The following is a 23,848-nucleotide window of genomic DNA, read 5'->3' as shown; positions in this document are numbered from 1 at the left end:
ATCATTATGGCGCCGCCATTCAAATCAATGGTAAACAATGTTTGACGTTTTCAAGTGTTACATTATGGCACACACATCAGATCCAGAAATGATGGCGTAGGCCAAACGATATTTATCGTTTTCTGGATATGTAGTACCAGTGACTTTAAAACGTTATTCATGGTTCCTCTGACCAACCAGACCCCTTTCCCCCCCAGTGTGCATTCTCTGCCCCTGGTCTGGAAGATAATCCTACACAAGCAGATCTTACCAGCAGCTAATGGATGTACCTGCACGCTGGAAGCTATACTGATCCACCAATCATGCAGGGGGCGCTGCCCCAGAACCGCCAATCACAGCTACTCATTTCTCTGCTCCGTCTCCTAATTGGACGCGCTGGTCTCGGAGGCAGGAGCATTGGGTCCAATTAGGAGACGGAGCAGAGAAATTAGTTGCGGTGATTGGCGGTTCTGGGGCAGCGCCCATTGCATGATTGGTGGATCAGTACAGCTTCCAGCCTGCAGGTACATTCATTAGCTGCTCCTAAAATCTGCTTGTGTAGGATTATATTTCAAACCAAGGGGGCACGGTTAGAGGAGATCACCGGGAGGCAACATGCGAGGGTTGGAGGCTGGACATGCGAGGAGGGGCAGAAGAAGGTAACCGGAGGACACAGTGGGACATGGGTGGGAGGAATAAGAGGAACGATAAATCACGGTTTAAAGTTACTACATATCCCTAAAACGATAAATATCGTTTGAAAAGATTTATCAGCGGCACCATGCACCATTTTTTCTGCTGCACCATTTTTGACTGTACCTCTAAATTCAACACACGTTCACACTTGAGTCCTTGTTAAGGTGCCCATTAATGGTACCATTTTTTCACCAAATGCGATCTCTCAATGCTATTTGAATGATCCAATTGTATAGAAAATGTGCCATTTATGAAGGCATTCGATAAGAAACGACTCTTTGGTTGATTGCTTAATAGGATAAAATCGATCTGAAAATTGGATTTTATGATAGAATTTGAAGAAAGAATCGTTCAGTAAATGTGAACAATTGATAATTACCTTTAGATTAGTTTTGATAATTTAAATCACATCGAAAGATCACATTTAGTGAAAAAATTGTACCGTTAATGGGCACCTTTAACACTAACGAGTAAATTGACCCTAGCGAGCGAAAGGGGTGTACTCACTTTTGCTGCCAACGGTTTAGGCTAACAAAAGGAGCTCACCACACACATCTGAACCAAGTTCTTTCTGCCCCCCACTCTCTGTGAAGTCCCAGCAGCATGATGACGCGGAGACGATCTGTAGTGGAAACCATGTGTGTAGAGGCATTGTTAACTTTTTCAGCTGGATTGTCTCAGGTCATACAACCAAACCTTCAAACCATGATTTTTAAATGTAAGCATATTAAAGGGAACCTAAAGTGAGAAGCATATGGTGGCTGCCATATTTATTTCCTTTTAATCAAAGCCAGTTGCTTTGCCTCCTGCTTATCTCTTTGGCTGCAGTACTGTCTGAATCACACACCTGAAACAGGCATGTGGCAAATCCAGTCAAACTTAAGTCAAACGTCTGATTTGCATGCTTGTTCAGGGTCTATGGCTAATGCCTGGTACACACCATGCAATTTCCCACCAGATATATGGGTTGAATAGATAATTTCCAACAGGTCTGATCTGATTTCCCAGCGTGTTCCTGATCGATTTTCCAATCACTTCTATACAAAATCGATCAGAAAAATGATTGGAAATCAGATCGCATCTGTCGGAAATGATCTATTCAACCCATATATCTGGAGGGAAATGCATGGTGTGTACCAGGCGTTAAAGTATCATGCCTGGTACACACAATGCAATTTCCCAGCAGACCGGTGGGTCGAATTTCTGGCCTGTTCAACCTGCTCCCAATCAAAAACAGGATCGATTTTCAGATCAGTATTGCACAAAATTGATCCTGTTCTTGATTGGTTCAAACATTCTGATTCAATTATCAATTTAACCCATAAATTTGATGAGAAATTGCATCATGTGTACCAGTCTTTAGAGGCAGTGGATCAGTGCGACAGACAGGCAATTTGCTTTGTTTAAAAGGAAATAAATATGTCAGCCTCCATATCCATCTCACTTCAGTTTCCCTTTAAACCAAAGATTACAGCTTACTTAAAATAAATGTGACATTATCCTAAAATAAAAGACGTGCTTACCAGATGTTATCGCTTTCTCATAACTGCTTTCCCATTGCTGAATCGCTGATATCTGTTGTCTGCTGTGTACCATCTTGCTGATGATCTATACACAGAATGGAGAGGGTTCACAAAATGTTACACTTTTATACTGTTTGTCACCTAACCTTGTCATTAACCTTGTTTGTCATTTAACCTTGAAAGGGGTAAATATCAGAAAGAAACATAATCACTGCTTTGTTTATCAAAGAGAAACTTACATTTGACATAGATTTAGTGTAAGTGACTACACACAATACAATAAAATGATCCAACTTACGGCCATTCAATAAAAATGGGTTGTACAGAAAAATTGAGAGCTTTTTTTTTATTTGTTTGTGGAATCTGATCGAATTAGCCATTTTTTTTCCTATATAAGTCGTTTGGTAGTGTTGGAACTTTCTGATCATTTTTTTTTAATTGAACAGTGTAGGGTAGATTATCAATTTCTTAATGCATAGACCCAAGCAATTTTGTCAGAGTATTCAATAACATGTGGTGTACATTGTTCAGATGTTTCAAATGTTACAGTCAATCAGAAAAATTGATTGTAATTCTAGAATTGAAAATATTTTTTTTCCAATATTGTTGTGTGTGACCATCAGGCTGATTTTTCACTAATGTAATTTCTGACAGTTTCACCACGCACAAATTTGGATTACAGCTCATTGAAATCAAAAGGCTGCTTTTGAGTGTAGGGAAAAAAGGGACTGCAGAATTGTTCTCATCTAGTATGCAAATCCCCATAGCCATGCATGGCACTCCATTTTTTGCACGCCGCCACATGTGGAAGTATAACCTTAATAATGGGCAATCATAAAAACTATTTTTTTAAAATCTGCACAGAAGTGGCACTAATGTTAGTTTGGATATGTGTACATTCAGTCTTCTATCTTACTTGGAAACTTTTTTTTTTCTGGTGCAATGCATATTTTAAGAATCCTTATTTGACACAGACAGGTAACATTTGATCCTCTGGACTGATTTGTCATGTCAGTTACAAAGAATATTTGGGACAATTTTAAAGGCCCATATGCAATTCACTTTTTCTCCTGAGTTTTGTTAAACTTGTTAATAAAATGCCTTTTAAGCCAGCAGCAAGCAAGAAAATACTCAAAATAGTTTTGATCGCACCTTTTCACCTACTTTTTGGTACTTTTTTTGTTGAAAAGTGCTGGAAAGTTATTTTAAATCAAAAATAAACAATTATCTCCTAGGAGATAACTCAGGTAAATAAGTGAATTGCAAATGGCCCAATGGGTTATATTCACTAAACAGCTGTAAGATTGCAGTGCACAGGTAACACACAGCAATTTTTATCAGCACAGTTAGCATAGTGTGTGTTATGTACACAACACTCACATTGCTACTGTAATGCACATTGTGCAATTTGCTGCTGTTGAATGCAGCCCAGTGTAACCAATGAGGTCTCACCTGAGAATTCTGGGAATTTTTTTCCCAGTTTTTGTTGTTTTTTTTTGCAACTTTTGTTTACACCTTTTTTGACATCAAGACAAGCTATCATTTAAAACAAATAAATGAATTAGTAAGGCAACCCTAGATGTAACATTTTACCACGGAGCTGTAAGGGTTAACATAGCTAGCAATCATAACCAGCATCTCATAACCAGTGCCTGGGACAATCCCTGACAAAATCATAATTTCCCTTGTGATTCGTCTGCGCTGCCAACATGTGAATAATAAAAAAAAAAAAGGTCAGTTCATGGATAAAGCCAGATGCCGAGGGCTTACAAGAGTGGATAATCATTGTATGTGACACTGTTTTTTACTGGGTTGTTTAGGAAATTTCTGGGTCCCTAATGCTATCATTTAAAGAGGCTTTTCTGCTGCCTCTGATTGGGAATAAAGGTAAGACACGAGACAAACAGCACATACTGATAATAATACTTTGGCAGCAGCAACCCTCTCAGAGACAGTTTGTCTCAGTGGAATGTAACAGGGAATGTTTATCAGTAGATTAAACATATCTGCTGTATATTAGCATGTGATACTACTGATTTCCTCTCCTTAGCCAACTTTAAACCTCATAAGCTGGGTGCTTTTCACGTGGCTGGCTTCCAAAGAGCACCTTGCCAGAATCCCTCTCTTATACATCACAGTGTTAATGAGAGCCAGTTTTATTATTACTTTTCCTTCAACCCACCCCCATTTCTTTTAAGTAGCAGCCAATTTTTCCTGCAGCCTGCTTAGTGCATCTGTGCATGAGAGGAGTGTGTGTGTGTGTGTGTATATGCATGTTAGAGGCATATCCCTGGCTGGCTATGGGATGACTTTTCCCTCAGTTGTCAATTCTCTTTGCCTGTCAGCAGAGCTGCTGGTAGTGCAAAAGGGATAGAAGGGAGGAGAGAGACAAGGAGTAAGGGGAGGGAGAACCAGAGCTGGAGGGGACAAGGGCTGGCGTTCAGAGCATCCTGGATTAAAGAACGCACAAGGTCCATCAAATGGGAGGAATACACACATTAGAAGCTCTGCAGATGCTCTGCACTCTCCAGCCTGTTGCCAGAGTGGTTTTCTCCCATCTTTTTTCCTCTTCAGCTAGTATTACCAATTGTATGCCTGGCTTATCGTTTTAGAAAAAAAATCTGTAGTGATTTCAATCTAGAGCTCAACCTAATCCCTTGTATCAGACCCCACCATGGCATTCTGCCACAGCTACTTCCAGTGTACACCTGGAGCCTCTGCTGACTGCACATACTTTCTCTAAAGACCGGACCTGGGCAACAAACTAGAGGGGATCACACACAAAAGAAGGGGAATTCTTAAAATGTTTGATGATCCCCATCGCTGTTAAAGGTGGAGCGTCTTCCATCTGTCTGTGTATGTATTGGCATTTGTTTGTTCGGAGTAAGTACCATTTATGAGCTGCAACCAAAGTCACAAACCTATAGCCATGGAGTCACCCACAAAGGAAATTGAAGAATTTGAGAGCAATTCCCTGAAATATCTTCAGCCTGAGCAGATTGAGAAGATCTGGCTGCGTCTCAGAGGACTGTAAGTACTAATCATCTGCCTTTATCACCAACATTGTTTCCCTCATCTGTCACCTACTTTGTCTGTCTGTTCAGAACCATTGCTAAGCTTTTTCATAGTAAGTCCAACATGTGAAAGATCCTGAAAAGAAAAAGTTAATGATACTTAGATAACATTTCATTTGGAGAGTTCACTTTGTATTACCGAAAAGGAAAAAACAAATATGAAAGAAATGAGAAAGCCTGCATTTTCAGTCCACTGAATAAGTACATGGCATAATTCTCACTCCAAAGTTTCTCCCTTTAACTGTTAGCTACCATGGTATTGATGACATTGGGGTGCTAATATTGTGAGCTGCATGCATATGGAACAAGTTATTGCTTCAACTGGAAATGATACACCGGACAACAGATGACATCTTCTGGGTGAAGGGCTGGGATAATGTGACACCCTTTGCAGCCTGGGATCTGAAAGCTGTGTGGTGATTAAAGTGTATAAGAAGTGTATAAGAAATAAAGTTGCTTTCTATAAAATGTGTTGCGCTTCTTCTTATGTTAGGGTGTGCTTTATTTTGTACAGGCTGACTGTGCAAACTGTACAGACCAAACTTGGACTATCCTAAAGTATTCTACTACTTTTGATGGATAATACTTTATCTGAAACAATTTAGTTGGACAAGGCTTCTTACATGCGCCGACTGCAATGTTAAAAAGAAGCTGGGGTGTTCTAATGACATCTCACCGCAGAGAATCTAAAACAAAGCTGTTCTTACAGCTTCTGCTTCCTTACATTTTAGAGTTTTACATACGGTATGCAGGTGACAGGCTGAAGCTTTATTTTTCCTGGAATATTTCCTGCCTTTGGTCTGGTGTGCGTACAATGTTGTGGCAACCAGTCACTAAAACAATATACATTTTCTGAGCAGTTGCTTTACTATAGAATGATGAAGATTATATAATATTAAACGCTCAGCCTAATGTGGTATCTCACATGAGACCCCTTTAGTGGAGTTCGCTGATATAAGCATGGGCTGCAGCCTCTGTAAGCAGGTGCCTGTTCCTGTCTGAGATTTCATGAATCTTGTATTATTAAGAACTAAAACTTGCTGTAAAAATAACAGAGGAATATGAGCCACAAGAAACCCCAAAATATAAAAACTGGCACATTAAAGATTTCATTTCGATCCTCTGTCCTGTTAACAATTTTAATATGGTAATTATTAAACCTGTAGGTGTACGTTTGGATAGTGGCTGGGTAGTGTACTGCTTAAGGGCTCTGCCTCCGACACAGGCGACCTGGGTTTGAACCTTGGCTCTTTCTGTTCAGTAAGCCTAAATCTATTCAGTAAGGAGACCTCGGGCAAGACTAACTAACACTGATACTTCCTCTAGAGTGCGCCCTAGTGGCTGCAGCTCTGGGGCTTTAAGTCCACCAGGAGAAAAGCATGATATAAATGTTCTGTGTTTTGTCTATTTGTGTTTTAAACTCAAATAGCTTTATTAAAATGTATTTAATATTTGCTGTGTAAATTTCATTGTTCAAGAGACTGTATAAAACGTGTCACAGTTTTTTGTTTTGGGTGCACTCCCCAAGATATTACAGTATGGTATAATCTGTAAAGTGTACGTTATCAGCTGCCCCAGCAGTCCTGTATATTGATAAAGACATTTTTGGCATTTTGCATAGCAGAGGTAAACACTGGCCCACAGTCAAAATACCATTGGTGCACTGGCGGCTAAATGGTTTACTTCGTAGTAATATGTCAGGAGCAGTGTACTCACTGAGTATTCTTATGTGGTTTTCCCTTTTCAGATACTTGTATAAAGCATGTTGTGTGAAACAATATGTGGTCCTTTGTAGTAAATACGTTGTTTGGTAGTGGTATAAACCATAAACAAATCCTAGTGGACAGTGTTGTGTGCAGCGGGTTACATGGGGCGGGGGGGGGGGGGGGGGCTGGGTGCTAGCATAGTTGCCCCAGTATAGGGAGTTTAGTTGCCCCAGTATGGCTAGTATAGTTACCCCAGTATAGCTAGTATAGTGCCCCAGTATAGCTAGCATAGTGCCCCAGTATAGATAGTATAGGGTCCCAGTATAGTTAGTATAGTGGGCAGTATAGCTAGTATAGTCCCAGTATGGTTAGGCAGTGCCCCAGTATAGCTAGTATAGTGCCCAGTATAGCTAATATAGTGCCCAGTATAACTAATATAGTGCCCAGTATACGTAGGTAGTGCCCCAGTATAGCTAGTATAGTGCCCAGTATAGCTAATATAGTGCCCATTATGGGTAGGTAGTGCCCCAGTATAGCTAGTAAAGTGCCCAGTATAGCTAGTATAGTGCCCAGTATAGCTAGTGTAGTGCCCAGTATGGCTAGTGTAGTGCCCAGTATGGCTAGTATAGTGCCCAGTATAGCTAGTATAGTGCCCAGTATGGGTAGGTAGTGCCCCAGTATAGCTAGTATAGTGCCCAGTATAGCTAGTATAGTGCCTAGTATAGCTAGTATAGTGCCCAGTATAGCTAGTATAGTGCCCAGTATGGGTAGGTAGTGCCCCAGTATAGCTAGTATAGTGCCCAGTATAGCTAATATAGTGCCCAGTATGGCTAGTATAGTGCCCAGTATAGCTAGTATAGTGCCCAGTATGGGTAGGTAGTGCCCCAGTATAGCTAGTATAGTGCCCAGTATAGCTAATATAGTGCCCAGTGCTTACATCTGAAAATGGCGCCTGAGAATAATGTCGTATGGTGTTGCCGCTAATCCGTTTGCCGCTTATCGCTATTTAACGTTAAAGCCTTATTGTTATTTAGCGTTAAAGCCTTATCGTTATTTAGCGTTAACACACAGAACCCTCTCTGTACCTATCCCTAACCCATAAACCCCCCCCTGGTGGTGTCTAACCCTAACCACCCCCTTGGTGGTGCCTAACCCTAACCCCCCCCTGGTGGTGTCTAACCCTACCCCCCCCCTCGTGGTGCCTAACCCTAACCACCCACCTTGGTGGTGCCTAACCCTAACCACCCCCCTTGGTAGTGCCTAACCCTAACCACCCCCCTGGTGGTGCCTAACCCTAACCAGATCCCTGGTGGTGCCTAACCCTAACCACCCCCCTGGTGGTGCCTAACCCTAAGACCCCCCTGGTAATGCCTAACCCTAAGACCCCCCCTGGTGGTGTCTAACCCTAACCACCCCCCTGATGGTGCCTAACCCTAAGACCCCCCCCCGGTGGTGCCTAACCCTAACCACCCCCCTGGTGGTGCCTAACCCTAACCTTGACAGTGTTACATTAAATCCATTCACCGTTTTGCAGTTAAATAACGTCTGCAGTTTGGCTTATGTAGGGCGCTATTGATAAATAACATTAGTGTGTGCCACTATTGATAAATAACGTTAGTGTGTGCCACTATTGATAAATAACGTTAGTGTGTGCCGTTTTTCTTCTTTTTTCCCTGTGCGCCATTATTATGCAGTACTAACGATAAATAGCGATAAGCGTATCTTTTTAATGCGGCGCCATTTTTATGCATAGGCGCTGTGCGCCATTATTCATTGATCCAGTGCCCAGTATGGCTAGTATAGTGCCCAGTATAGCTAGTATAGTGCCCAGTATGGCCAGTATAGTGCCCAGTATAGCTAGTACAGTGCCCAGTATGGCTAGTATAGTGCCCAGTATAGTTAGTATAGTGCCCTGAAATAGCGCCCTAGTATGGGTAGGTAGTGCCCAAGTATAGCCGCCCCCCGCGGCCGCTGCTGTTACCTTAGCCAGCAGCCGCTTCTTCTATATTCCACTCTCCTGCCCGTGTCATTGATTCACAGCAGCGCTCCCCGCGGCTGCTGTGATGAGGCAGGAAGCAGGAGAGAGCGCGGCTTCCTGTAGCTGCGATGTGTATCGCCGTTACTATGGGAACCTCTCTCTCCTGCTTCCTGCCTCATCACAGCAGCCGCAGGGCACGCTGCTGTGAATCAATTACATGGACAGGAGAGGGGAATATAGAGGAAGCGGCCACTGGCTAAGGTAACAGCAGCGGCCGCCACACGCGCGCGGGGGGGAGGGGCAAGAGGACAGACCCGCGGCCCAACTGCAAACGTCCCACGGACCAGCAGTGGGCCACGGACCGGTGTTTGGGGACCCCTACTATAAACAACCTGTGAATGTGCAGATATCTACCTGATCCTGTCATTTGTAATGTGTTCCATGCGTACTAGTAGGAAGCAAAGGGATCACCTGGATAGTTTCGCAAACCTTGCCTGATTGCCTTAGTTTTTGCCATGTAAGCTGGCACTAGCAAATTAATGTCCACAGGTAGTGGTTACCCCACTTCCCCCACTGCAGTAATAGGAGCAGTGCAGAGCTGAACAGCCATGCCCATTATGTCTCTGAAGTTTATGGGTACATTTTGGCTTGTCTTTAGAACACTTATTCAGCAAGAAAGAGCTGCACTGACTGCATGCCAGAATAGAGCGTACAGGTTAAAAACCTTGATTCCCTGCAGTGCTGTAAAACGAGAATACGTTCAACACATGGAAAATGGAAATGAATGAACTTTACTACTCATAGGTAGAATGAAACTGCTGCATACAGTATAGGTAGCATTAAAGGTGTACACGTTTTACCAGACATGCAGTCATCAATGATCGGCTTGATACCACATCACATTTTCTGGTGTTTTGGCTTTTGAAGTTGTAATGTGCAGAGCTTAAGAGCTTATTACTGAAAGCAGCATTTTTGGTTCATCACCTTCCTTCCTCATTTCAGTGGGGTCTTTCAAACATTCAAATTTAAAACTGAAACAAAGGAAATTACATGATAAACTATCTTCACACTTATCCTCTTCAAAAATGATCCTTTCTGATCATCTCAGTTGGAGGTTTACAGTGTGTCTAGGTGTCCTCTGATGTTGTTGCCCTCCACCCCAGTAAACCGGTGGGACAGATCTCTCTCGGCTGATGCTGCAAGAGTTGAAGTGGAAGTTTCTGCAGCAGGACAATGCTTGCTTTTCTTCCCCAATTCCCTCTCCATTGAAACCAACCCACTGCCCTGATGGGAGCGATACACCATGTGTTCACAACTTTCTTGTTAAACTGTCACTGGAAGCAATCCCTATTGGTAATTTAATAGTGTACAATTCAATACTTGACTTGGTCCCACATTGGATTTTTCCCCTTCAGCTCCAGTGGAGCATAATGGCTGCCGCTAGGGGTGCCATTGTTGGAAATAGTTTAGCATGGCATTGGGCCGTTTAGATCAAAGCGTCAGATTAAGTCTGACATTTTGATCCCTGTTGGCCCTATGCTGAGCTACTTCACTGCTGTACCATATGGAATAAACAGTGATGAGTAAAAATGCTGATATTCTTTCCTGCATTCATTTTCATGAAAATAATGTACAATTTGGCATTCCAGCGAAAACGCCATCAAAAATAAGTTTGTGATTTTTTTGGGGCATTTTTCACAATTTTCTTGCGTTAAGAAAATAAAAGATTTTGCACTTTTACGAAATTTTTGTGGTAAAAATTACAGATTTTTGAATCTTTGAATCAGAAAGAAAATGCATTTTCTTTGACCATATTTTCTCAAAATCGAATAGCATTTTTTGTGTGAAAAGGACTTTGTTGAAAATTTGCAAGCAACACTGGAAATAAATATTATGTGGGTGTATTTGGGCTCCCTGGTGCCTATGCCACTGCTGAATTTAGTCCATAGCGTCATGCTACTCAGATCAAATCCCCTTCAGCACCATGGTGTGCTGCGTAATTACGCTAGCACGAGTCCAATGCAGGGAGGAGCTACAGTGCGTGAGGTGTCTCTGGCCCTGTCTCCTGCTGATAAATGGGTCACCCCCTCACACTAGTGCGAGGAGGTAGAGACTCTACCGGCCCCTCCTGAAGCAACTCATTACCCACATCCCTCTCTGTACAGCGATGTAAAAAAAAAATGGTGGGGGGATGGGGAATGGGCGACGTGAGTGATCTAAAAATTGGGTTGCAAAAGGTTAAGATGATAAATTACACATAATAATACCACATGAGTTATATTATATGTTATCATTGTAATAATAATAAGTATGGTGATGATAGTAACAGGACATGTAATACTAAAATGACTAGTATGAATAGTATACAGTGTTCCTGTTGAAGGCATGAGCTGACAGACCTAAATGAATATTTCTGATAGGTTCTCCTATTCTGAGGGGAACACAAATTCACATTACCCTGTGCAAGCTGCTGTAGATTTCCCCATTATTCATTTTACAAAATAAATCCCCATTTAAACCCTGGCAGCAAAACCAATGCCAAGACACAATGGCGTAGCTGTGGAGCTATGGGCCCCGGTGCAAGTTTTACACGGGCCCCCCCTCCAAGCACTCTATATGTAACACTTGATACAGCGCAACAAAACCTGCCAAGGATTTCCACAGTATTAGAGGTGCAAGAGGTGAATGGGGAACAGTTTGTTAATGATAACTACTATTCACAGCATCTATAGAAGTGATTATTACCACCACAGGTCCAATAAATAGCTAATATTTTGGTTGAGGAAGAGCCCCATGGGGCCCCTCTGGCCCAAGGGCCCCGATGCGGTCGCTACCCCTGCAACCCCTATTGCTACACCACTGCCAAGACGTACTATTTATTACTGACCATTGTTATGCAGGTTTTACTTATTAGAAGAACTCCTTTGTGGATAAAATAACACAGAGGTGTGGGAGTGACTTCCTTCTAGACCTGACCTCCAATGGTCCCAGATCCCATTCACAGTCATTAGATAGTGTGCACAACCCTATGATAGTGAACACTATAAGGTCCTCCTCTCTGTGCCATTCTCCAAACAACTGCTTCCTCATTTTGTCACACACTCACTGGTTCCCTCATAGCCTTTTCTATGAGTTGGCATTGGGGTTGGAGACATCTCTGTACTATGGTGCCATATCTTCTGTTTTTGCTGTAAGCTCATACTACACAGCTTACACTACAAGAAGGGTCATGTGATTAAGCAGCACTTTGTTTTCTTATTGAAGAGATAGCTCTCTGCTCAACCTACAGTATGTGCAGATTAATAAAAATACACTGGTTTGGATGATAGAAGAGGACTGTAACTATAATAAATAACAGTGGGAATTAGACTGACTGAGTTACTCGAGCCCCAGAGAGCAGTCTTAATTAATAAAATTAGCAACCAATTATAGTATACGGTATAAAAAGAGCTTGAGGCTAAAATAATCATTAAATACTGCTGTTTTATGACTCCTCAGTCTGCATACTTTCTTCCCAGCATCTCGTATGTGCGGACTGCAGGACTCCAAACATGCAATGTCTACATTTGTACTATGGCTTTGACGTTAGTTGTAAACCACACCTGTCCCTAGAATGAGTATGTTATATTGGTCATAAGCTTTTCCAAGGTAAAATAAATTCCCTTAAATAGCTGCTGTTCATATAAGGCCAATTATCTGGTGTGCAATACAGTGTAATATATGTGATCATGACTGTGGGCCAAGTGCAGTCATACACCTTGCTCAGAACCTACAGAAGATGTGGGGGTACACACTGTGATCATCATACTTATAAAACATCCAATGGGACCTTGGATTTAGATGAAAGAAAAATGTTTTGAAGACTTAAACTAGTAATAGGCATTCCTTAACCCAGTTATATGGTATTAGCGTATTTCCATGTAAAACAGCATCAGTCTTTTGACCACTTAAGTACCAGAACTCTCTGCCCCATTAAGGACCAGAGACCGCTGGTACAATACCGACGGAATCCCGAAGAATCTCCGCGCATACCCACTGCAACCGCCATCACCGCCACATGCCAGGATCCTCCTGACATCCACTCTGCCATCTCTATGATGGAAGAGTCATGTGAGCCGGTCAGGAGCCACTTTCATTAGCTCCTGACCGTGTCTATTAATGTAAGCCTAAGGGACCGGCTTACATTGATAGACACGGCCAGGAGCCAATGAAATCGGCTCCTGACCAGCTCATAGGGCTCTGCCATCATAGAGACAGGCAGAGCCAGTGAGCTGTGGTGAGAGACGTCGGGGTTTAGCTGCGAGATCGGTGGGAAGCGACGGAAACGGCGGATGCGCGCAGCGGAGGCTGATTGAAATCTACGCCCTGCAAGCCAGGTAACCACCAAAACAGGGCGTAGATTTCAATCACAGCGGTCCTAAAGTAGTTAAAAACATGGCTTGTTTTCCTTCACCTCCTCAGTGCCTTCATTCAGCCTAGAGGAAGGCTGAAGGAGACTTTCTAGTCAATCCACAAGTCTTTAGTGATGTATATCTCTTCAGTGAACCTGTCAAATCCTGATGTAAAAAAAGCATTAAGTTAGATGCAGCAAGCTGCATTATTATTATTATTATGGTGGTTGTAAATAAATGTAATATAAGCGCAGCAGATGTATTAATCAATCAGCAGCCAGAGGATTTCCAATCCACCATGGAACAGTATGTCAAAGATAAACAATAATCCTCAGTGCTCCCTATTGCACTCCCGCACACTGTGAATCCAGCAGACAACTTGTGCTCAATACTGGAGACCATCACCAAAATACATATATGAAGGAGTCAGGGCTAAGTTCATACAAAGGGGGGAACACTTTATTGCAACAACTCGAAATCATTAAACGAAAACACAAACTCACATTGGCCTCAATTCATAAAAATGAGTGCGGTAGTTCAGAGACCGTCGGGAAATTACCGCTAGAGGTAAATGAGGGTTTTTGCAGTGAATTCATAAAAAAAAAATTCCGAGTGCGATAGCAGTCGGTAAGTGTGCGGTAAGTGTGCGGAAAGCTGTCGGTAAAATTCGCTGAGTGCGGTAGTTTGCCGGTGACTTCCCAATGACAAGCAGCATGCTGGGTAGAAGTGGGCAGTTTTAGACACGTGACTTATTTTTTATAAATTATTATATTTTTTATAAATTGTTATATTTTTTATAAAGTATTATATGTATATATATATATTATTATTATTCTTATAAATTATATAACTCTGTATGATTTCTAACCCTTCCTCCTCTGTATCCTTAAAAATGCCATAACATTAAGCTGCAAGGGCTCCATTTGTCACCTAAAATGCTACTGTGTAGAGCAAACTCGCCAGGTCTTTGCTGGCGATAACAAGCTGTTATTTATCGCTTCCTTACTCCCCCCCTTTTTTTTCCATGAATACACTTCATTCACTTTACCGACACAAACAACGTTTACATTACCACACCATTACCGCACATGCAGTAAATTTTATGAATCCACTAACAAAAACATACCATGCGGTAATTTACTGCTTGGGCGATAACGCATGCGGTAATGCTTTATGAATTGAGGTCATTGTGGGTCCATGCACACTGGGAACTTTTGCTTTAAAACGCACCAATACGCTATTGCACAATAACCAGTAAAGTTCCAAGTGCTTAGAAAGTAGCCAGATTGTAGTTCAGAGAATGCTGTTCACCTTCCTGACCCGGTTTCGGCCTTCTGCCATCATCAGAGGATTATTATTATTATTATTATTATTCACGAGTATATTCAACAAAACTAAACTGAACTATAAAACCTTAACAGTCATAATACATGGATAATCTCTGTATCCCCTCCATTCATTCATGATCCAAGGAACTCAGTGTACATGATTGTGGGTTGTGAGATAAGTTTAACTTCCCAACCATTCAGTATACATCCCCTTTAGCAACTCAGATAACCTTCATCAGGTGTACGCAGTGAATACCCTGTAAGATTCAAGGTAGAATGCCAGAAATCATAAATTCATTTTGTTGTAGGTAGGTTAACCCATAAGCTTTGAAAAGAAGAAAGAGGGCAGCTTTAAGACAAGTCCTTGCCACATCTCCAGTCAAAACCCCTGCCACACCTCTAGTCATACCAGAAAGAACTTATGAATCATTCAAACCACACTGGCCATTTCTATTATATGTACTTTTCTTTCATATTAACATTAAAAAATAATCAATGCATCAGTTTGGAGATTTCGAATAGAGTTTAAAAGTGTAAATATTTTTTCTTAAAGAAATACACATATTTACACAGATCTTTAAATCAGTCCTAAAAATGGAGGAATGACAAAGAAAGAGGGGCAGTGGGATGTGGTTCCAAAAGAGGGACTGTTCATCCAGAAAAGGGTCAACTTGAAGCTCTGCAACTGTACAGGCCAAAATTCTCAGACAATGTGGAGAAACCTAGCAGCCCAGGCTACATACACTTCCATAGCTCACCAAAGTTGGATGAGCAGCTCTGCATTATTTACTTGTCAAGGGGAAGGGATGAAGAGGCGTTTTATTGCCTCTTGACCATTGGTATCAGAGGACCATTTACAGATTTAGGAATGATTGTAAATGATAACTGCATGAGTTAGGTGCCTTGAAAAAGATACCTTATAAACGGATACCTCACTCTCATCAGTTTTCTTCCATGTTTAGGTCCTGTAGTTTAAACCATCTACACCAGGGGTTCTCAACTCAGTGCTCAAGTACCCCAGCAGTGCAAGCTTTGCAGAAAAACACAAACATTCACAGGTGATGTCATTAGTGCCGCAGCAGAGCTCATGAACTACCTCTGGATTTCCACAAAACATGAACTGTTGGGGGTACTTGAGGACTGAGTTGAGAAACCCTGATCTACACCTTCACCTTCTGTCTCTTACCAGATGGTGAGGAACATGGTGGATTTCCTTTTTTTTTCATTTAGGTACAAAAGGTTGGTACATTAGTGGCAGTATTCTCCCTTGCCTTTCCAATCATTACTCAATAAAATATACTATCCCGACATTACTTTAGGAATTTAAAAGTAAGATAGTAAGGTTTCAAAGAAGTCCTCTACAAAAAGTGAATAAGGTTTTCAAGGACTTAAATTCAACCTGAAGTTAAACTAAGCCAGAGATAAACAATTGTATCTGTAGAAATAATTCTGAATAGGACCCTCTTGGAATTCCATTTTCTTATTTTGGTTTTCAGGGTTGAAGATCTAAAGGCTCATACACACGTCAGATTTTTCCAAATGGCGGGTCGTTTGGACATCCAAATGACGGGTCGTTTGGAAAGATCCGACGTGCGTATGTACCTTGAGTTTGGAGATTGAACTGTCTATCTTAAGGTGACCATCAGGGGCGTAACTAGAAATCACTGGGCCCCCCTGCGAATATTTGGATGGGGCCCCCCATAGGTGCCAAATAATCGTAATGGGGCAGCGTTTCACTGTAAATTAATTGTAAAGTGGGCAGCATTTTACCAGACAATCGTAATGTGGGCCAGAAAATCGTAATGTGGGCAGAGTTCACCAGAAAATCGTAATGTGGGCCTTTAGAAAATCATAATGTGGGCAGAGTTCACCAGAAAATCGTAATGTGGGCAGAGTTCATCAGAAAATCGTAATGTGGGCACCAGTCACCAGAAAATCGTAACGTGAGCAGCAGTCACCAGAAAATTGTAACGTGGACAGCATTCACCAGACAATCGTAATGTGGGCAGCGTTCACCAGAATATCGTAATGTGGGACAGAAAATCGTAATGTGGGCAGAGTTCACCAGAAAATCGTAATGTGGGCAGCAGACACCAGAAAATCGCAATGTGGGCAGCAGACACCAGAAAATCATAATGTGGGCAGCAGACACCTGAAAATCGTAATGTGGGCAGCAGGCACCTGAAAATCGTAATGTGGGCAGCAGACACCAGAAAATCATAATATGGGCAGCAGACACCTGAAAATCATAATGTGGGCAGCAGACACCAGAAAATCGCAATGCGGGCAGCAGTGACCAGAAAATCGCAATGAGGGCAGCAGTGACCAGAAAATCGTAATGTGGGCAGCAGACACCTGAAAATCGTAATGTGGGCAGCAGACACCAGAAAATCGCAATGTGGGCAGCAGACACCAGAAAATCGCAATGTGGGCAGCAGTGACCAGAAAATCGCAATGTGGGCAGCAGTGACCAGAAAATCGTAATGTGGGCAGCAGACACCTGAAAATCGTAATGTGGGCAGCAGACACCAGAAAATCATAATGTGTGCAGCAGACACCTGAAAATCACAATGTAGGCAGCAGACACTAGAAAAAAAAATGCACCTGTGAAAAAAAAACAATTCACTTACCTGACAGAAGTCTTCTCCTCTCCCGGCATCTGGCTCGCAGCTCCCCGAGTCCTCCTGCAGCACATCTCCCGCGCTGACAGGCAGAGTGCAGGGCTACGGCAAGATGGCTGCCGAAGCCCTGTACTAGAGACACAAATAGTCTCCAGTGTAGGGCTTCTTCGGCGGCCATCTTGCCGTAGCCCGGCTCTGCCTGCCGGAGACTATGCAGGCTGCTGGAGCGGGGCTGCGGGGAATGAACTGGCGCAGCGTCTATTAGACGCTGCGGCCAGTTGAGCACCTTGCTGGGGGGTCCAGAGCAGCGCTCCCCCCACGCACAGTGAGCGGGCCCCAGAGAAGCCCCGGGCCCCCCTGCGGCTGAGGGGTCGCATCCCCGGTAGGTACGCCGGTGGTGACCATTAAGGATACAATCTGCCAGACGATTGATCAGTGACATAATCAGAAACGGTCAGTCATGCCCATTTATTAACAAAACATACTAACCAATTCAATCAGATCATTTACACTAACCAATTTGATCAGATCATTGGGATCAATCTGAAAATATGGATTGATCCCATAAATCTGATGAAATGGTCAGCGGGTTTTAGGCCGTTAGTGGGCATGGCTGATCGTTTCCGATCAATTATGCTGCTGATCGGAAACGATTGATCAACCATGAAACAGATTTCAGGGAACATTACACTGCAACCCAACTTTATTGACTTCAGACAAACTGGCATTTACATGCAAGGCTACATGGCAGTGTAGCTGTACTTCAGCAGGAGGTGTGGGAGATCACCTGAGCTCTGTGAACCTCTCCTGCATGTGAAGGTGAACTAATATGGAGCCGTAATGATATAATTTGAGAGTATTACCGTATATACTCGCATATAAGCCGACCCGCATATAAGCCGACCCCCCAACTTTTACCTAAAAAAACAGGGAAAAATGATTGACCCCCATATAAGCCGGGGGTAGGAAATGCTGGATTGGTGCAGGCCGCGTGATCCCCCCAGTGTGTCCCAGTATAGCTAGTAAAGTGCCTAGTATGGGTAGGTAGTGCCTCAGTATAGCTAGTATAGTGCCCAGTATGGGTAGGTAGTGCCCCAGTATAACTAGTAAAGTGCCCAGTATAGCTAGTATAGTGCCCAGTATAGCTAGTATAGTGCCCAGTATAGCCAGTATAGTGCCCAGTATAGCTAGTAAACTGCCCAGTATAGCCAGTAAAGTGTCCAGTATAGCAAGTATAGTGCCCAGTTTAGCCAGTATAGTGCCCAGTTTAGCCAGTATAGTGCCCAGTTTAGCCAGTATAATGCCCAGTATAGCCAGTAAAGTGTCCAGTATAGCAAGTATAGTGCCCAGTTTAGCCAGTATAGTGCCCAGTTTAGCCAGTATAATGCCCAGTATAGCCAGTAAAGTGTCCAGTATAGCAAGTATAGTGCCCAGTTTAGCCAGTATAGTGCCCAGTTTAGCCAGTATAGTGCCCAGTATAGCCAGTAAAGTGTCCAGTATAGCAAGTATAGTGCCCAGTTTAGCCAGTATAGTGCCCAGTTTAGCCAGTATAATGCCCAGTATAGCTAGTAAACTGCCCAGTATAGCCAGTAAAGTGTCCAGTATAGCAAGTATAGTGCCCAGTTTAGCCAGTATAGTGCCCAGTTTAGCCAGTATAATGCCCAGTATAGCTAGTAAACTGCCCAGTATAGCCAGTAAAGTGTCCAGTTTAGCCAGTATAGTGCCCAGTTTAGCCAGTATAGTGCCCAGTTTAGCCAGTATAATGCCCAGTATAGCTAGTAAACTGCCCAGTATAGCCAGTAAAGTGTCCAGTTTAGCCAGTATAGTGCCCAGTTTAGCCAGATCCCCCATCCACCCGCCCGAAGCTCCCTTCGCGGCCGCCGCTGCTATTACCTCTTCAGCCGGCGGCCGCTTCCTCTACTGCGAGTGCCCCTCTCGCTCTGCTCGCCGTGTATCACAGCAGCGCGCCCGGCGCTGCTGCTGTGACGAGGCAGGAGAGAGCGGTTCCCCTGGTAACGGCTGCTGTGATACACGGCGAGCAGAGCGAGAGGGGCACCCGCAGTAGAGGAAGCGGCCGCCGGCTGAAGAGGTAACAGCAGCGGCGGCCGCGGAGGGAGGGAGCGAGCGGGAGGGAGGAAGGGAGGGAGCGAGCGGGCGGGGGGCGCCGCGGACCACCACCACCACAATAGAGACTCGCATACAAGCCGACCCCTCAACTTTTGACCCCCTTTTTGGGGGTCAAAAATTCGGCTTGTATGCGAGTATATACGGTACATAATGCAAATTACATTTAAATGCGACCGACTATTTTCAGATATTCAATTAAGCAGATCAAAAGAAAGAGTGATGGAGTGAATATGTCATTATATGCTTAAATATGACATACAGTCTGCAAAGTTTCTGTATCAGGCAAAACAGATTTCCCTTATTAATAACCTATTTGTTCTTACTGGAATCATGGTTTGTTTGGGCTGGCTGTTAACGCTGTGAGAGAATGTGACCTCTGTTGCACCCCAATTGCATCATGACCCAACCACGATTTATTTCACAGAGATGCTGATCACTGTGCATTACAGTCATTATTTTAATTGTGTGGTGGATCCTTGTGATTTAATTTGTTAATGGGCCCTGTGTGTCCCAGTCAGTCATTAGATTTAACTGATCTGTTATCTATACCGCATTGCAATGGCATGAAACTGTTAACAGCAGCTACTACATACTGTACATGCAAAAAAATCTATTTCCACAGCACCAAAATACAATGTAATTTCAGAACATGCACTGCCATATGGCAGCATGTAGAACCAAAGTGTAGCAGAATCATTTGCTAGTTGAATATTTAATTGAGAATAAGTGCTGTGTTTTTTTCCCTTCCTAGCATGAAGATAAAAAAGCCTTTCATTAGTTGAGATGTATGGAACCTACTCTGAGTGACTGCATGAAATTACAGAAGCCTCGAACGCTGTGAAAATCGCCCAGACTTTGACTGTTTACTGTTGTTTAACAGCTGTAGCTGACAGAACACAGATTTCACGTTTTACACTTGATGCCTGACAGGTTCCGTTTTCTGTGTTTCACTTGCGCTGAGTAGCTCAGGTGGCTTGTGCCATTAATACATTTGTTTGATTGTTTCTTACTTTTATCATTTGTTTGGCAGACAGATAAAAAGGCTCACTGTGTACCCATTGGCAGACATTGTAATCCTTTTATACGGTTAATGGCCGTTTTGAACAAAAGCACATCAAGAAGAATATTACATTTTCAGGGCTGTTTTAACACTTCAACAGCAATCTTACTGCTGAAAAATAATCTTTCTCTCTCAATCCTTGGAGAATGCAGCATTACCTTTTGTGGTATATGTTTGCTTGTAGGAAGTTGTACTCTAAAAAGATACTCCTTCCCTATGGCCTTAGCTAACTGGTCATTTAGCTGAGTGTCTGAGGTGGGTGGATCCTGTCCATAATAGCAAGATTATTTTCTCTGATTTCGGTCTTTTCTTAATGTTCATTAATGTTTTGTTTTCATGTAGACAGTTTATTTAGGAACAACTCATTTGCTTACTAGTCTCCTGGCATGACTCTGCCTAGGCTATAAAGTGTACATATAAGTCCAGTGCCATTTAATCTGGGCATGGGAGGAGTACTAATACTCTATCAGCTATTCAATAGTTCTTTCCTTAGGCTTTTTGGTGCATCTGCCCCATCGATCAGCTGCTACTAGCTGATTCCCTCCACCTTCCTGATGCCTAACCCTAACCTCCCCCTCCCCGGCATTAAAGCCCACTTGATGCCTTAACCTAAATACCTCCTTCTGATTTTCATCTCTTTTTCAATTAATTGCTTTCTCATGTCTAATCATCATTAAGCTGGCCATAACACCATACAATCTTATATAATCTTCTTTGTCTAACCAGTAGCAACACGGTGGCGTAGTGGTTAGAGCTCTCTCCTTGCAATGCTGGGTCCTCGGTTCGAATCCCAGCCAGGTCAACACCTGCAAGGAGTTTGTATGTTCTCCCTGTGTCTGCATGGGTTTCCTCCGGGCACTCCAGTTTCCTCTCACGTTCCAAAAACATACAGATAAGTTAATTGGCTTCCCCTAAATTGTCCCTAGACTATGATACATGCACTACATGATTCATACATAGACATATGACTATGGTAGGGACTAGATTGTGAGCTCCTCTGAGGGAGAAGACTAATTCCATAAGATAAGGCACAATCTAAAAATTAAAATGTAAACATTTCCATGAACTTTTATTTAAAGAACTCCTTTCACCTGTCTTCTCTATTTATAGAGGTTAATACATAACCCCCATTGTGCCCTTACTGTCTCTGAAGTGTTGAAACTTCAAGCAGAGAGAGATTGTACTTTAATGTCCTTTTTATTCATTATTTTCCTGTGTTTTTTATTTATTCATTATTTTCCTGGGTTTATACAGTGTGCACATGTTACACGTCTGTTTTAAATTCGATTGCATTTCTTTTTGCGCTTATTCCCATGGTTTTACGCATTTGAATGTTATTGTCGTGCATACGTTTTTACACGTTATTCATACGTATTTACGCGTTCGATTATTATTGTTGCACGTACGTTTTTACTCGTTGCGTGATGTTTATACGCGTATATGGCAGTTCCCCATCAGGTTTGTTTTTCCTTGTTGGGTGTGGTTTTGTAGCCGCTTTTTGCTGTGGGAGTGTTTTGAGAGTGATGTCATTTGTGGGATGTACTTCCTGTGTACTGAAGTTCCCCATCAGGTCCTCCTGTCTTTGGTTTGCCCTTATTGGTCGCTTCTCTTGTATCTGTTTGTTGATTGGTTAACATTTGAATCTGTAACCATATAAAAGGATGTGTGTAAGCACTATTTGTCAGAATGAGCTTGCAACTTGAAGAAGAAGCATGTCGCCTCGAAACAGCGGGCTGTAGTTGCCTTCAGCCTATTCTAGATATGTGATTTTATTGTATATTTACAATAAATCCATGCTGTCCATCCATACATCTCTATGTAAGGACAATTCAGTCTATACAGGCCCTTTGATCTCTGCAGGACACCAGCCATAGCTGAGAAAGTTCACACCTTGACTCTAAATAGGGCCTTTCTCAGCAGGAGCCCTGAGCTGTCTCTTGTACACAGGAATCCTATTCATCACCTCTCTGGCAAAAACTACAGCTCATCAGAAATTATAGATCACTTTGGATGGCTGAGATTTAAACTGGATTAAAATTGGACTTGGACTGAAAATGCCTAGCCTGCTAGAAATAAAGTGTAGAGAAACCGAGAGCCCAATATAGTGTAGTATGTTAAGCATAAATGAAGTAAAGGTTATCGTGAGAAAATTATACTCACAAACGTGGGTTACCACAAAGGCAACCACTGTACAGGCAGGTGAGGAGATTAGACTTGTCCTCACTCATGGATAAGAAGTCGCTCTCTGTAGATGCGAAAGGGGGTAGATCACCCCTCCACCAGGGGTGGACACGGTATAGCAGTAGGAGAACAGAGGCGCCAGCAGGATAAAAGCGGATAAAAACTTTAAAATTTGCTGGGAGGAAGTGGTGGACTTACCTCCATAAAGCAGACATGAAAGACTGTCTGAATAGTAGCAATCACATTTATTAACTAGTACCCCAAAACAGTGCAACGCGTTTCGCAGGCCCAGCCCACTTCATCAGGCAATAAACATGGGGACAAGACAGAATTTCAGCAATAGCAGGTGTAGCGCCTCAGTGAGTAATAGCAGGTGTAGCGCCACATCCCATCCTGCTGGCGCCTCTGTTCTCCTACTGCTAGCCTACTAGAAGCTGACCTCAAACTTTGAAATTCTTCAACTTTCTTCAAACCTCAGCTCCTGATCCGTCTTACAGCTTGCAAAAGACCCCTTCCCTTTGATCTCAGCAAGATGTCTATCAGCTGTCCAAATGTCACCTTTAAAATACTCAGCTGAGATGCTTATCTTTATTGCAACCTCTGTTCCCAAGAAACTCTTACAAATAGATTCTACTTTGATTACCCCTCTAAAATCCCTTGGGATTCTCAAGAAAACAAGGCGGAGCAAGAGGGGAAGACGTGCAGGCACCCATAACTCAAAGCCAAAGCAATCCTCACATATCTATAAATCAGCTGTATCAGTAAAGGACCCAGAAAACAGAGACAGCTACCACACTCCTGATTACAACCCACAGCCAGGAGCTAGGAACTCAGGCCTCAAAGTTAAGGCAAACAACATTAAAGCAGTACTCTGCAATTCCAGGTCCATAAACAACAACAAAAAAAAAGTAGTTTATCCTGCGCTAGCTTCAGCTAGGTATGGCCCTTTAAATGTGTGTTATGCCCACGGTGCTGCTCCCTCCACTGGGTGGTGCCAGAAGTCTAGCGTATGGGGGACAAGAAAACAAGGGTGCGCTCCTATGGTGCATTAACTTTTTATTACAAAATTCCACGCTAAAAACAATTGCACTTACAGTGTGTGTGCAAGTTATGCACATGTAGGGGGCTGCCAGCGAGTATCACCCACGTCTTGAGCCTGGCCAGGGCTTCAAGGATCCGTCTGC

The 23,848-nt window shown here is 42.8% G+C and overlaps 1 protein-coding gene across 4 annotated transcripts in view; it reads left to right on the top strand.

Annotated features, from left to right (window-relative positions):
* Positions 1-23,848, top strand: part of PDE1C (phosphodiesterase 1C) — a 1,357,122-nt gene that overhangs the window by 608,534 nt on the left and 724,740 nt on the right. Inside the window, exon 1 of one of the 4 annotated variants that reach the window (XM_068236578.1) lies at positions 4,624-5,228. The exons of the other annotated variants lie outside the window; for them this stretch is intronic. Coding sequence (XP_068092679.1) covers positions 5,095-5,228 — 134 coding nt within the window. The 5' untranslated portion in view covers positions 4,624-5,094. Of the gene's footprint in view, positions 1-4,623; positions 5,229-23,848 lie in introns of those variants that run through there. 4 annotated transcript variants of the gene reach the window in all.

Source organism: Hyperolius riggenbachi, chromosome 5 (assembly GCF_040937935.1).
Source record: "Hyperolius riggenbachi isolate aHypRig1 chromosome 5, aHypRig1.pri, whole genome shotgun sequence".
Lineage (NCBI taxonomy): Eukaryota > Metazoa > Chordata > Amphibia > Anura > Hyperoliidae > Hyperolius > Hyperolius riggenbachi.
This window is presented reverse-complemented; position numbering and strand designations above follow the sequence as displayed.